We start from the raw sequence: 12,802 nt of genomic DNA, 5'->3' as shown, positions 1-12,802 counted from the left end.
AATAAGATGCAAAGTTTCAAGGCTTTTTAGAGGGCAAAAAAGGTAAGTTCTAGAACTTTCTCACCGTCAGACCTGCAATTCCAATACCGACAATTCCAATGAGCTGGAGCTTAACACTGATTATGGTCTCAATTTCATCGATGCAATTCTGTTTTGAGGAAAAAAAGTCGGGAATAAAAACTGATTGCATGTGTCAGTCGTTACCCTGATCCAATCCTTTCCATCGCTACAGTTCATTCTGTGACAGTTAATCCATGCCAGCTTCTACTCATGTTTCAACAATTCATCTTTGATAACATCATCCTAATAAGCTTAACGCAAAAATGCAGTTTGGGGAAAAAAATAGAAGCCTCTCCTTCGGGTGAGATTTTCGTGTTTAGGCCAGTGGCTTCTTCGGAGCCCTGAAATATAACTGGAGGAAGCTATTTGTCTGGTTCCGAGGAATCTAAAAATTTGGAGCCACTTCTTACTTGTAGCAAATAAGTAAAATACCCTTAAAACAATAACTCTTTGTTTTCATATTGTCATTTAGAGTTTAAAATACTTTCTATGTCTTTGATCCAATTTACTATGCAAGTAGGCATGACCTATTAAGAAACTAAAAAGTCTTAACAGGTTCAAGTTAAACAAAGGAAAGCCAAGAATTGGAAAAGCCAAGTCTTGGGAGCTAGAGGACCATTCTCTTCTGTGGAGGCTGGGGTGGGCTGGGTGAGTTCCTATCCTTTCATCTGTGCCCATAAGACACCTGTGCAGCATAGATTTAAAGGGCCTTCATGGATGTGGGGAAACTTAGACAGAAAGCCAAATAGATCACCTGTAACTATTATTAGTTTCCCCAACTTCAAACACTCCTATTTGGAGTGATCTTAAGTAGAGGGATGCTCTCAATCCAACTGTATCCTCAGGTTGTTCAGATCTGTTCACTTGTCACTGGTAGGTTCCTTTGATAACATCTGAGCTGTATAAAACCCTCAACTTCTCTCTTTGTATTTCCTATCACACTTAATTCACTCAACAAACATTTCTTGAGCATCTACCTTGCATTAGTCACAGGAAGAGGGGTGGTAGATGCAGAGACAATAGGATATGGTTTCTCCGGCTTTCTGGGAATTCACAGTTTAGAGAAGGACACAGATCCACAAGAGACACCCATAATGCATTCTGACAAAAGTTTGAAAACTACTGTTGTATGGAGTGGCTCCCTTACTTAGTGGAAAAAATGAGAGTCAACCTATAGCAATTCTTTCACTCTTCCTCTCCTTCTCCTATACACTTAGATGCTCCCTTCCTTCAGTGCCAGGCATTGCTGTAGGTAGCAAGCACACTCCTGACTCCTTTTTCTCTAATCAGAGCCAAAGAGGTGCTCTTCTCTGTTGAAAGTTAACCTCGTGGACAGGCATGGTGGCTCACGCCTGTAATCCCAGCACTTTGGGAGGCCGAGGTGGGTGAATCACCTGAGGTTAGGAGATCGAGACCAGCTTGGCCAACATGGCGAAACCCCGTCTCTACTAAAAATAAAAAAATTAGCCGGGCATGATGGCACCTACCTGTAATCCCAGCTACTAGCGGGGCTGAGGCAGGAGGATCACTTGAACCTGGGAGGCGGAGGTTGCAGTGAGCCGAGATCATGCCACTACACTCCAGCCTGGGCAACAGAGTGAGACTCTGTCTCAAAATAAATAAATAAATAATAATAAAGAAAGTTAACTTCATATCCTGCTTTGGGTCTTTCTCTCAGCTCCTCAGGGAGCCTGCACTGCCAGTTACTTTTTTTCCTTCCTATACATTCAGCCTCTCCTTATCCATTGACATTTCTACTTATCCTATCACCATGCTCAGGTTCTTCAATCAAAACAAACAAAACAACACTCGAGACTGTCCTCCTCTAGTTCTGCTATTAGTCCCTCCTTCCCTTCATTGCCAGCTTCTTTTTATAAAAAACAAATGTACAAAAGGTATATTGGCTTTAGTCACAAAAGGAATACATGCTTGTTGTAGAAATCTGGAATAGAGATTTTTGAAAAAAAAAAAAAAAAAAAGTCTGTATTCTCACCACAAAAGGTAATAAATTTGTTGGTGATACTTACACACACAAACACACCTACACCCTTAGGTCATTCTTTATATTCAACAGTGAGCTTTTTAAATTTAATATTACAACTTTAAAAATGCCTTGTTTCACTAAAAATTTCTTTGAAATCATGATTATTATTATTATTATTATTATTATTATTATTTTTTGGAGACAAGAGTCTCGCTCTGTCACTCAGGCTGTAGTGCAGTGGTGCGATCTCGGCTCACTGCAACCTCTGCCTCCCGGGTTCAAGTGATTCTCCTGCCTCAGCTTTCTGAGTAGCTGGGATTACAGGCACATGCCACTATGCCTGGCTAATTTTTGTATTTTTAGTAGAGACGGGATTTCACCATGTTGCCCAGGGTGGTCTTGAACTCCTGAGCTCAGGCAATCCGCCTGCCTCTGCCTCCCTAAGTGCTAGGATTACAGGTGAAATCATGATTCTTAATGGTGGTAAAACATTTCATCATATGAATATACTACAATTTATCTAAACAATCCCCTATTGCCACATATTAAGGGTCTGTCCAGTGTTTTGTTCTTATGAATAACATGTAATGAACATGGTTTGCACAAAAACGTCTGTCTGCATTTCTGATTCCTTTTCCTTAGAATAAACTCCGAGAAGTGGAATTTCTGGATAGAAGGCCATAAACATACTTAATCCTCTAGTCTTACATAGTCATACTGACCTTTAAAACTATTTACTAATTTCTCTGAAAATGCTCATCACATCACGTTTACCAAAACTGTGTATTATTGTTAAGGGAAAGGAAAAACACTTGGTCAATTTCATAGGTTAAACAACAGCATCTCTTCATTTAATTTGTTATTAATTTTAAATATTACTTTTAATTTCCTATATTTTCTATATGTTTAATGGTAATTTGGACTTTGAGTTTTGTAAACTTTCTTTTTGTGTCCTTGGCTCAAATAGAAACTTCTTGGAAGGATGCTCTCTCTCTCTCCTCACATCTCACTCTCTGAAACCTGGGCTCTGTCCTCACTCCATCCCTCACAGCAAGTCACCAGTTGGTTCCTTACATGCTAAATCCTGCCAGCTTTTCAGCAGTTATTAGTAGACCTTCTCAGGTTTTCAGTTCCCCACACAAACCATGGCATTTCTGCCTCTGTGTTGTTGCTTACGCTGGTCTCTCTGCAGGCAGGCCTCCCCCTCCTGCTTCCTGCCCAATGCTTGCATAATTACTTTCCATTCTTGAAGATTTAGCTGAGACATCATTACCTCCAGTCAGCCTTCCCCATCCCCCAGCCTCTGGCCTCTCCTAAGTGCGTTTCCCTCTGTGCTTTCTGAGCACGATGCACATTCCATGCATTCCTAATCACTGGACCGTATGGACTTCAAGTTCATCCTTCCTATTAGACTGCAATGCAAGCTCCTTGTGAGCAGGAACTTTTTCTCCTTCCCCTTTGCATCCACAGTGCTGAACATAAGGTAGGCAGCTGATCAATACTGAATTGCCCTCAACAGCAGCACCTGGGCCTGGTGACCATTCCCTCCCCTTCCCGTGGTGTCTCCTCACTTGTGTCTGGCCGCCCCTCCCAGTTTCCTTCTTTGGCACCTCTTCTTTTGCCCACCCTTAAATTGTTCCCCAGGGGTCTAGCCTCATCCTTCTTTTCTTCCAAGTCTAATGGATCAATCCGTATTTATAGCTTTAAGTTTCCCATCAAGTGCTGACACTCAGACCTCTCTCCTGAGCCACAAACCAGATTTTCCAACTGCCTACTGGATATTTCCATTTGGAAGTGCCACTGGCTCCTCAAAATCACCATGTTAAACACAAAGCTCATTTTCTTTTCTCCACAATTGGCTCCTTTTCCTCTCTCCCTCAGCTCCATAAATGACACAATCATCTATGTAGGTGGTGAAGCCAAAAACCCAGTAGTGGATTCTCCTCTCTTCTCTGGTCACCACTCCTGTAGATGTCACTTTCTAAAGGGCCCTCTTTAACATCTCTTGCTAACAACAAGGACAGCAGCCTTCCCAATGGGTCTCTCAGCTCAACGCTATTCATTTTCCATCAATCCTCTATGCTGCCACTAGAGCAAATTCAGTAAAATGCAGATCCCATCCCAGATTCTACCTTCAATGGCTTCCTAAGCTAGCAGCATGAAGGCTAGACTTTTGGCCTCACAAGATGTCCATGGCCCTTTGAGTATGGGTCCCTCCTTTCTGACGTACTCATCTCCCACAGGCAACCTGGGCTTTCAGCCACTTCCGCTGCTGGCACTTGCCTGAAGACAGCTACCTTTTCTCTCCTCCATGCCTTTGCTCTGTGTTTCTGCCTAAAATATCCTACTCTTTTTTGTTTGCATCGGGGAAGCCTCTTGCGGACCCTGGAATCCTATGCCAGGTTCATCTGCTGCGCTCTGTCCTGTGTAGCCTTAACTCAGCCCACGTGCTGTCCATGGCTCCTGTGCGGGTCTCCCCTGCTAGACATGAGCACTTTAAGGGCAGTGCTGTCTTTTTCATTTCATCCAACTCAGAAGGATCCAACCAGTGTTCAATGGGCAATTTGGGATGCAAGCTGGAGCTAAAATCTCATCTACCCCATTCACAGCTGAGGGTCTAAGAACATCTATATTATTTTCTCCAAAGTCCCATAGTTCCCTCTCTCATTCCCACATTGCATTTTTCCCCAATTACTTCGCTAAAACTGTATGACAAAAGTCATTAATGATATTCTAACCAACAAATCCAACCAACTATTTTTGGTCTTCATTTACTTGTCTTTTCCCAGCATTTGACTTTATGGGCGAACCATCTCCACCTTGGCTTCCCAAGTAGACTCTGACTCCTCCTTCACAGTCTCTTGCGCTGGCTTCTTGGCCTCAGCCTGCCCCTGAAATGAGGGAGCCCCTCCTCCTTCTTTGTTCTGTTCACTCTCCCTGGTGCTCCCATTCACTCTGAGGCTTCGGCTAAGGCCAAACTGCTCAGTTTCCCACACCGTGTCTTCATCTCAGCCTACCTGTAAGTGGACAGGCACCTAAAGTACCAACTTGACCAAAACCAAAGTTGTCATCTGTCTCCAGGATCTGCCCCTTTCCCTATATTCAGGGAGTGGAGCCTCTACCCACTCAGCCACCCAAGCAGAAGTCTGAAAATCTTAGCCCCCTTCCTTCCACTCACTCACCATTTATACCCACTAAGTCAGCCAGGCCTGTTGATTTTGCCTCCTGAATGTCTCTTCAACTGTCACGTCCTTTCCATCCCTACTGTTTGTGACTTGCTGTGGCCGCTCATCCTCTCTTATCAGGGTGACCACAAGTGCCACCTAAGTGGTCTTCCTCCATTACTCTCCAACTCTATCCTACCCTTCATACCCCAGCGGCCTGAAAATACTTTCTACAACTCAAAGCGGATTTTGCTCATTCTCTGCTAAAATCAATGGCTTCCTCAAACTTCCAGGTGTAAAATCCTGCTTTTGCCTGCTTCTCTCAACATGTTGCCCAGTTCTCTCTGTGGGCTCCCTGTTCTCCTGCAGTCCTGGAGTTTTTCACGTGCCGTGTCTGTGTTCCTGGTGTTTCCTGGGCCTGGAATGACCTTCCTTTGTTAGAACTCAGCTTGGGGACCCGCTCCTTTATGAACCTTTCCTAAATCTGCTGCTTTAGGGCACCCTGTTCAGACTTCTTACACCGCACTATTGTCCTTGACTAAGTCTGTGAGGCCGCTGAGCACAGGGACCATGTCTTTTTCATCTCAGAGTTCCCAGAAACTGGCATAGTGTCTGATACACAGCACTGAATAAAAGATGCATTTATCAGTGCTGTGACTCCCACGGAGAGGTGTGGGGTAACATTCTTGGGCACAAACTTCAGCCCTGGTGTCCTTCATTAATACCATAAGCAGGTGGCATCACTACTGGAAGTTGGCGTACCATCTTTCCCCAGGGCATCAGGGGACTGTGACTCCGCATTGCTTCACTTATTTCACGTAGAATAAGGCCAAGCCACAGAAGCCACTGGGAGAGGGCCTCCCAGAATCCCTGAGGTAGGAACTGAGCCCCTGGCCCTACCCTGAAGGCAAAACCCCCTTGTACTACAGGTAGAGTAGGAACCTTGGTAGAAGCTTACCTTGTGTCCTAGAAGCTCCTTTGGGCATGTAGGTTGGACCTGTTCGGAGCTTTCTTTTCCACAGCACTGAAACTAGAGAGTCAGAAAAGAGACTTCAGGACCAGGCGGGAGGAATGGCAGCTACAAGTCTGGGCACCCTGCTAAGGACTGGGGTGCCGAGGTGGCAAAGCAGCTCCGAGGCCCAGTCACTGCAACCCAGACTGCTATTTCTGGAAGGAGAGCGAAGAATCACATAATCATGCTGGCAAAACAAGAAAGTGACTTTGCTAAAGCCATCTGAGTTTATGATGGGAAGTGACTCAGGCAACCCAAACAAGGCAAGAAGCTAATTGACAGTGTCTGTGTAAATTGCTACTATTTAGAAAGGGGTTGGGGCTTTAGATTCCTTCTTTCAGACTGTGAGTCATTTAACCTGCTGAGGAGCTCAAGTTTTATGAGCTGCAGAAGGACTCATTAGCTGGGAATAGTCTGGGAAAGAGGGGAGAAGTGGCTGCAGGAAATTCCAGGGTCCAAAAGACCAGATTTGAAGATTGGCCAGCAAACAGGTGTCCTGCCTTAGGCTAGCTGGCCCTTTAAGACAAAAGAACCTGTGTGCTGCTTCAGGTCCTGGGGGCAGCTGAGGTGAAACCGTATAAATGTATAAATGGTGGCCACTTTCTAAGACATACTTGTCCTAGACAAGAACTAGGTACCTGAAAACACCTGGCCCAGGAATTCACAGCTATTTCTTCATATCACAGTGTCTAAAAAATCAGAATAACTCTGGCCTGGCCCATCTATCTCCTCTGTAAGCCTTCCATGATTAACTGCATGTAGCTCTGAGCACTCCACAGACAGCACAGTCCCACCGAATGTTCCAGAAGGGAGTGTAGCCATCTCCTGTGACCCTTCATTCTACAAATGAGGGAGCTGCGTGGGTATCAGGGAAGCCAAGTAACTTGCTCAAGGTCACAAGGCTGTTAAGTGGCAGAGCTGCAGCTAGAAATTAGCTTTTCTGACTTAAAGGTCACACTTGTTTCTGTTATACCACAATGCTACCCTCTGACAGAGCCTCCTATTTAATTTGGTCTCCTTTCTCCGTAATCTTGTTTGTGCTCTTTTGTCTGTTTGGGGCATGTGTCTTTTGGGTTCATGCTCTTCTGTTTCTCTTGTGAACCCTGTGTGATAGACATCTTTCCCTTCTAGGGTTCCACACACAATGCAAACTATGGCCCTTGAAAGGGCTAAAATAGGTGGTGCTACTTGGCTTTACTGAATTTATTTTTATTTTTAATCCTGGTGATTGGTGAGAACCTGGCTCACACATAATCTTTAGAAGCTGTGATTTTAAGGAAGAAGTGAAGTTACTCACTGTTGAGTGGAAGGTGATGAGCGTCCCATTGCCTTTTCCCCTGTCTTTAAGGTAATCATTGTAAGCCTCTTCATACATGGTCTGAACATGTCGGATAGCCTGAAGAAATACAAGGAAAAATGAGAGACTTCTGGATGGGAAGTTTCAAACATTCTCCTTTCATCAAGGAAAATCCCCTCTTCCACACCTTTCAAAAATACTGCCTTTCTCATAAGAATGTTACAATGGACTTTGGGGACTCGGGGGAAAGGGTAGGAGTGAGGTAAGGGATGAAAGACTGCACACTGGGTACAGTGTACACTGCTCAGTTGATGGGTGCACCAAAATCTCAGAAATCCCCACTAGAGAACTTACTCATGTAACCAACCACCACCTGTTCCCCACAAAACCTGTTGAAATAAAAAAAAAATGCTGGCTTTCCATAGGTATTTTAGGATAATTCTGCAACAAATGGAGAAGATTATAGTTTCTGGAGTTTCTAAGATGCTTTTGAGGATGGAAGGACAGACTAACCAGAACAGTTCTCATGGACTAGAAAGATCTTTGACAGTTCCCAAACCCAACTGGGCTTCAGCATCAACTGGGCCCCAGATTCCTGGGCTCCACCCAGGTGATTCGGATGCATAGCTAGGATCTGGACTTATACATTCCTGTTACCCCATTGGTTAAAAGCATTCAAATCTTTTTATGACATGGTTTAAAAGATATTCATCACCAAGGAAAACTTACTACATTCAAATATCATATAAAGCTTAGAGAATGCTTTTTCTAGTATAAAAGCTTGTGATTTCAAATCCACAGATATCTCAACAGGTCCTAAGATCCCATTCTACTTCTGTATGTAGCTGAATTTAAACTAACCTATGAACACAGCCAGTTACTTTAGAACAATTCGAAAGGAGATGACATTTACTATTCTACATGTTTACTGTTTTATAGTCTAAAGTAAGTTCAGAAACATAATATTAATGACACAGGAGTTAATGTGAAATACAGCAAACTTAAGTTTCCATTCTTCCTCCTTTTCCATTCCATTCTCTTCTACCCCACAGTGTGTTTTACAGAGGAAGAAAGGCTACTTCCTCTGTGTGTCCTCCTGATAAGCTATTCTGGACACCTAGAGTTGGACAGCAAATATAAAATGGCTTCACTAGCCCACAGCAGGGCAGGCTTTGCTCTTTGAGAATGAAATGGACCCGTCCAGGCCAATCCTTAAGGACAAATGGCAGTCTGACAGGGGATGAGAATCTAGATTCTTTCTCAAAAGTCTGTACTCTAACTCTTACCCCATTTCACAATGGGGAAGAATCTTAAACTACAGATCCTTTTATTTTTTTTTGGTTTTGTTATAGACCACTTCATAAGTCTAATGGAAGATATGAACTATTTCCACAGAAAAATGTGAGCATGTATATATGCCTGCACACTCATATACATATACGCTCAGTTCTGCACACCACTTCTATGTTAAAAAGTTCTGTTTAAACTATAATAATGGGGATTATTTGGTTTCTTTTTTTTTTTCTTTTTATTATTATTATTATACTTTAGGCTCTATGGTACATGTGCGCAACGTGCAGGTAAGTTACATATGTATACATGTGCCATGCTGGTGCGCTGCACCCACCAACTCGTCATCTAGCATTAGGTATATCTCCCAATGCTATCCCTCCCCCCTCCCCCCACCCCACAACAGTCCCCGAAGTGTGATGTTCCCCTTCCTGTGTCCATGTGTTCTCATTGTTCAATTCCCACCTATGAGTGAGAATATGCGGTGTTTGGTTTTTTGTTCTTGCGATAGTTTACTGAGAATGATGATTTCCAATTTCATCCATGTCCCTACAAAGGACGTGAACTCATCATTTTTTATGGCTGCATAGTATTCCATGGTGTATATGTGCCACATTTTCTTAATCCAGTCTATCATTGTTGGACATTTGGGTTGGTTCCAAGTCTTTGCTATTGTGAATAATGCCGCAATAAACATACGTGTGCATGTGTCTTTATAGCAGCATGATTTATAGTCCTTTGGGTATATACCCAGTAATGGGATGGCTGGGTCAAATGGAATTTCTAGTTCTAGATCCCTGAGGAATCGCCACACTGACTTCCACAAGGGTTGAACTAGTTTACAGTCCCACCAACAGTGTAATGTGGGTATCAATATTCTAACACTTTTAACCATCATAGAAAAACATTATAAGTAATTTTACTTACTACCCCCTTGCCTATAAAAGCAAATACTCCAGTGGTTACTTCAGCAGCAAATATCACCAGGAGGCAGGTAAAAAACTGTAGAGGAGAGAAAATACTAATTTCATTAATTTAATACCTTTTCAATTTATACATTTTGCACCTTAGTTTCCTTATGTAATGGCTGAATCGCTTTCATGTGGTTTGTTCATTCATTCATTCATTCATTCATTCATTCATTCATTCATTCAGCAATTGTTTATTAGGCATTTATTCTGCACCAGGTACTGTCCTTGGTGCTGAGTATTCAGTGGTGAACAAGATAATATCCCATTGTCTCTGCTATCACGGACCTTGGATTGGACAGGGGAATATATGATAACTGTGTAAAGAAGTTAAAAAGTGAATAAGATAAGTTCAGGTAGTGATGTAAAAATCTCACCACCTAGAACACCAGCTGGCACCTACGTGCTCAGTAAATACTTGATGAACATAAAAGACCTAGAAAGATATAAAATAAGGTCAGGAGAGGGAGAATCACTGATGCAGCCTGGGCATGGGGAAGGGGGTGACTTGAGACTCTGTGGTCTGGAAAGGCTTCTTTGGGGAGATGAAGTGAGGGGGTGTCCTTCTGGATGGATTTCTGTTCTGGTCTATGGATTTGCTCTGATCAAACTAAGTTCAGTGATAAACAAGACAGAAATGTGCTCAGCAGTGGGAGAAAGAGAAGGAATGAATGGCAAAGAAACAAGTTAGACATTTCACATAGCAAGAGATCAGAGGCTATGGCCAGAGTTAAAAATCCAAAGATCACAATGAGTTATGAGAGATGAGAGACTGCCTATTAAAACTGCTGTTTCTGACTCCCTGTGGAGAAATATCAACACTTTCTCTCCTCCTGCCCCTCTTCTTCCTTTCTGTTTCTCTCAGGCTACACTGACGTTGAATATACAGCAGTTAATTGAAATTATTTGATTTTATTTTAAACAGAGGTTGCTTGTTAAAATAAGCCACAAGAGGGATTTTGGTTAAGTTATTGATCTCAAACAAAAATGTTTTCCTTGTAGATTACAGCACTTCCCTGGCTATAGAAACCTTTTAGCTGCCTAACCCACTGTGAAATATTTTTTTTTTAAAGAACAATCATAGTCACCCCTTACAATTAAGTACTTTTACTCCCAAAACATCTTTACACCAATGACCTCATTTCTTTTCACACTTCCCATATGAGGCAGGAACAAAGATAATATTTTTTTTTTTCTTTTTTCTTTTTTCAAGACAAGGTTTTGCTCTGTCGCCCAGGTTGGAGTGCAGTGGTACAGTCATGGCTCACTGCAGCCTCCCAACTCCTGGTCTTAAGTGATCCTCCTGCCTCAGCCTCCTGAGTAGCTGGGACCACAGGTGTGTGCCATCACACCCGGTAGAGACTAGGTCTCCCTATGTTGCCCAAGCTAGTCTTGAACTCCTAGGCTCCAGAGATCTCCTGCCTCAGCCTCCCAAAGTGCTGGGATTACAGGTGTGAGTCACGGCATCCGGCCCTAGGTAATATTATTCATATAAGATGGAGAAACCAAGACTGAGGGAGGAAAAGTGCGTGCCCAAGGGCTCAGAGAGTCCATGGAGGAGCTGGAGCCAGGGGCCAGAGGCACTGACTCCCTTCAGATGCAGGCCGCTCCCTCACCCCCACCCCACCATCTACCCCAACGCCCCACTTACTGATCCAAGCACACACTGCGACTCCCGCATGGCTCCGCAGCACCCGAAGAACCCCACGGCCATCATCAGGGCCCCGGCTCCAACCAGAACATAGAGCCCTGTGGGGAAGAGGTCAGAGGAGACCATTGAGAGCCAACTGAGTGCCTCCACGACCAACTAGGCTTAAGACTCTGGGCACTGCAGAGCATTCTAATAGTACCACAAGGAGGTGCTATTCTTACTGCCATGTTTGACACGGAGGAACTGGGCCCCAAAAAGGTAAAGCGATTTGCTTAAGGTCATAGAGCTGGTGTTGGGCAGAGCCGGGAGAAAAATAGCCGTGAGCCTCAAAAGCCTGCCCAACACCCCAACTCTGTCCTGCATCTCTAGTAACGGAGGCAGCCATCATTCAGGTGGGGATTTCACTTACTGCTTAGGCAAGCCCCAAGTACAGTTCTTAGAGAGAAAGAAAAGGGCAGAAATGCTCTGGTTCTGAGAGAACTAAAGCCAAGCCTTTTTGTATTTCCTTCTCTGATCCTGAGATAAGTTAGAATACAATATGGGACTTGGCACTTGCCTTACTTGGAATCATGTTAATGGTCTCTATTTCATTTTTTGCATTTTACTCATATGAGTCACCTGGAAACCACTCCCATTAATAGGGAGGGTGGGGGCTGGTGCCCTGCCTCTGTGGGGAACCCCTGGGCCTGGCATTCAGGGTGCTTCCTGGGGCTCCTCTGGGTTGCTGTTGGTGGTTTGCGGGCAGATCTGGCAGTTTACAGACCTAGGAGGAGCCACAGGCGAGGCTGCTCTGCTTCCTGCCCCACCCGGACCTGGCCTCAGCGTTCTTTTCAAGGCCCTGAGGCCTTGCTGCTCTGCAGTCCTGAGGTGGGTATTTATTTCCTGCTGTTCCAGCTCTACAACCTCCTCCCTTTCCCTTTTCTCTAAAAGAATAATTTCATGAGGGAATGGATATGGTAATGTGAGAAATGATATCATATTAAAAATAATAGTGTTGTTGACCCCACTACCTAAACACTTTATTGTTTTTAAAAATGTCTTTCACCAAAGGTCTAATATCCAGAATCTGTAAGGAATTTAAACAAATCAACAAGCAAAAGGCAAATAACTCCATTAAAAAGTGGGCAAAAGACATAAACAGACAATTCTCCAAAGAAGACATGCAAGCGAGCAACAAACATGAAATAATGCTCATCATCTCTAATCATCAGAGAAGTGCAAATCAAAACCACAGTGAGATACCATCTCATACCCGTCAGAATGGCTTTTGTTAAAAAGTCAAAAATAACAGATGTTGGCAAGGCTAGGAGTAAAGGGGACACTTTATACACTGTTGCGAATGTAAAGCAGTACAGCCACTGCGGAGGGCAGTTTGG

At 43.6% G+C, this 12,802-nt stretch overlaps 1 protein-coding gene across 4 annotated transcripts in view; it reads right to left on the bottom strand.

Moving 5' to 3' along the window:
* The window catches only part of TSPAN2 (tetraspanin 2), a 43,042-nt gene that overhangs the window by 4,098 nt on the left and 26,142 nt on the right, over window positions 1–12,802 (bottom strand). For 2 of the 4 annotated variants that reach the window (XM_063728110.1, XM_024239157.3), the window contains 5 exons: window positions 11,427–11,524; window positions 9,735–9,809; window positions 7,518–7,616; window positions 6,167–6,238; window positions 65–148 (listed from right to left, as the gene is read on the bottom strand). In XM_063728110.1, the coding sequence (XP_063584180.1) occupies window positions 65–148; window positions 6,167–6,238; window positions 7,518–7,616; window positions 9,735–9,809; window positions 11,427–11,524 (428 nt within the window). The remainder of the gene's footprint in view (window positions 1–64; window positions 149–6,166; window positions 6,239–7,517; window positions 7,617–9,734; window positions 9,810–11,426; window positions 11,525–12,802) is intronic. The other 2 variants (XM_063728111.1, XM_024239165.3) reach the window with 1 other exon arrangement.

The sequence above is a fragment of the Pongo abelii genome, chromosome 1 (assembly GCF_028885655.2).
Source record: "Pongo abelii isolate AG06213 chromosome 1, NHGRI_mPonAbe1-v2.0_pri, whole genome shotgun sequence".
Lineage (NCBI taxonomy): Eukaryota > Metazoa > Chordata > Mammalia > Primates > Hominidae > Pongo > Pongo abelii.
Note: the sequence above shows the minus strand (reverse complement) of the source record. Positions and strands in the feature narration are given on the sequence as shown.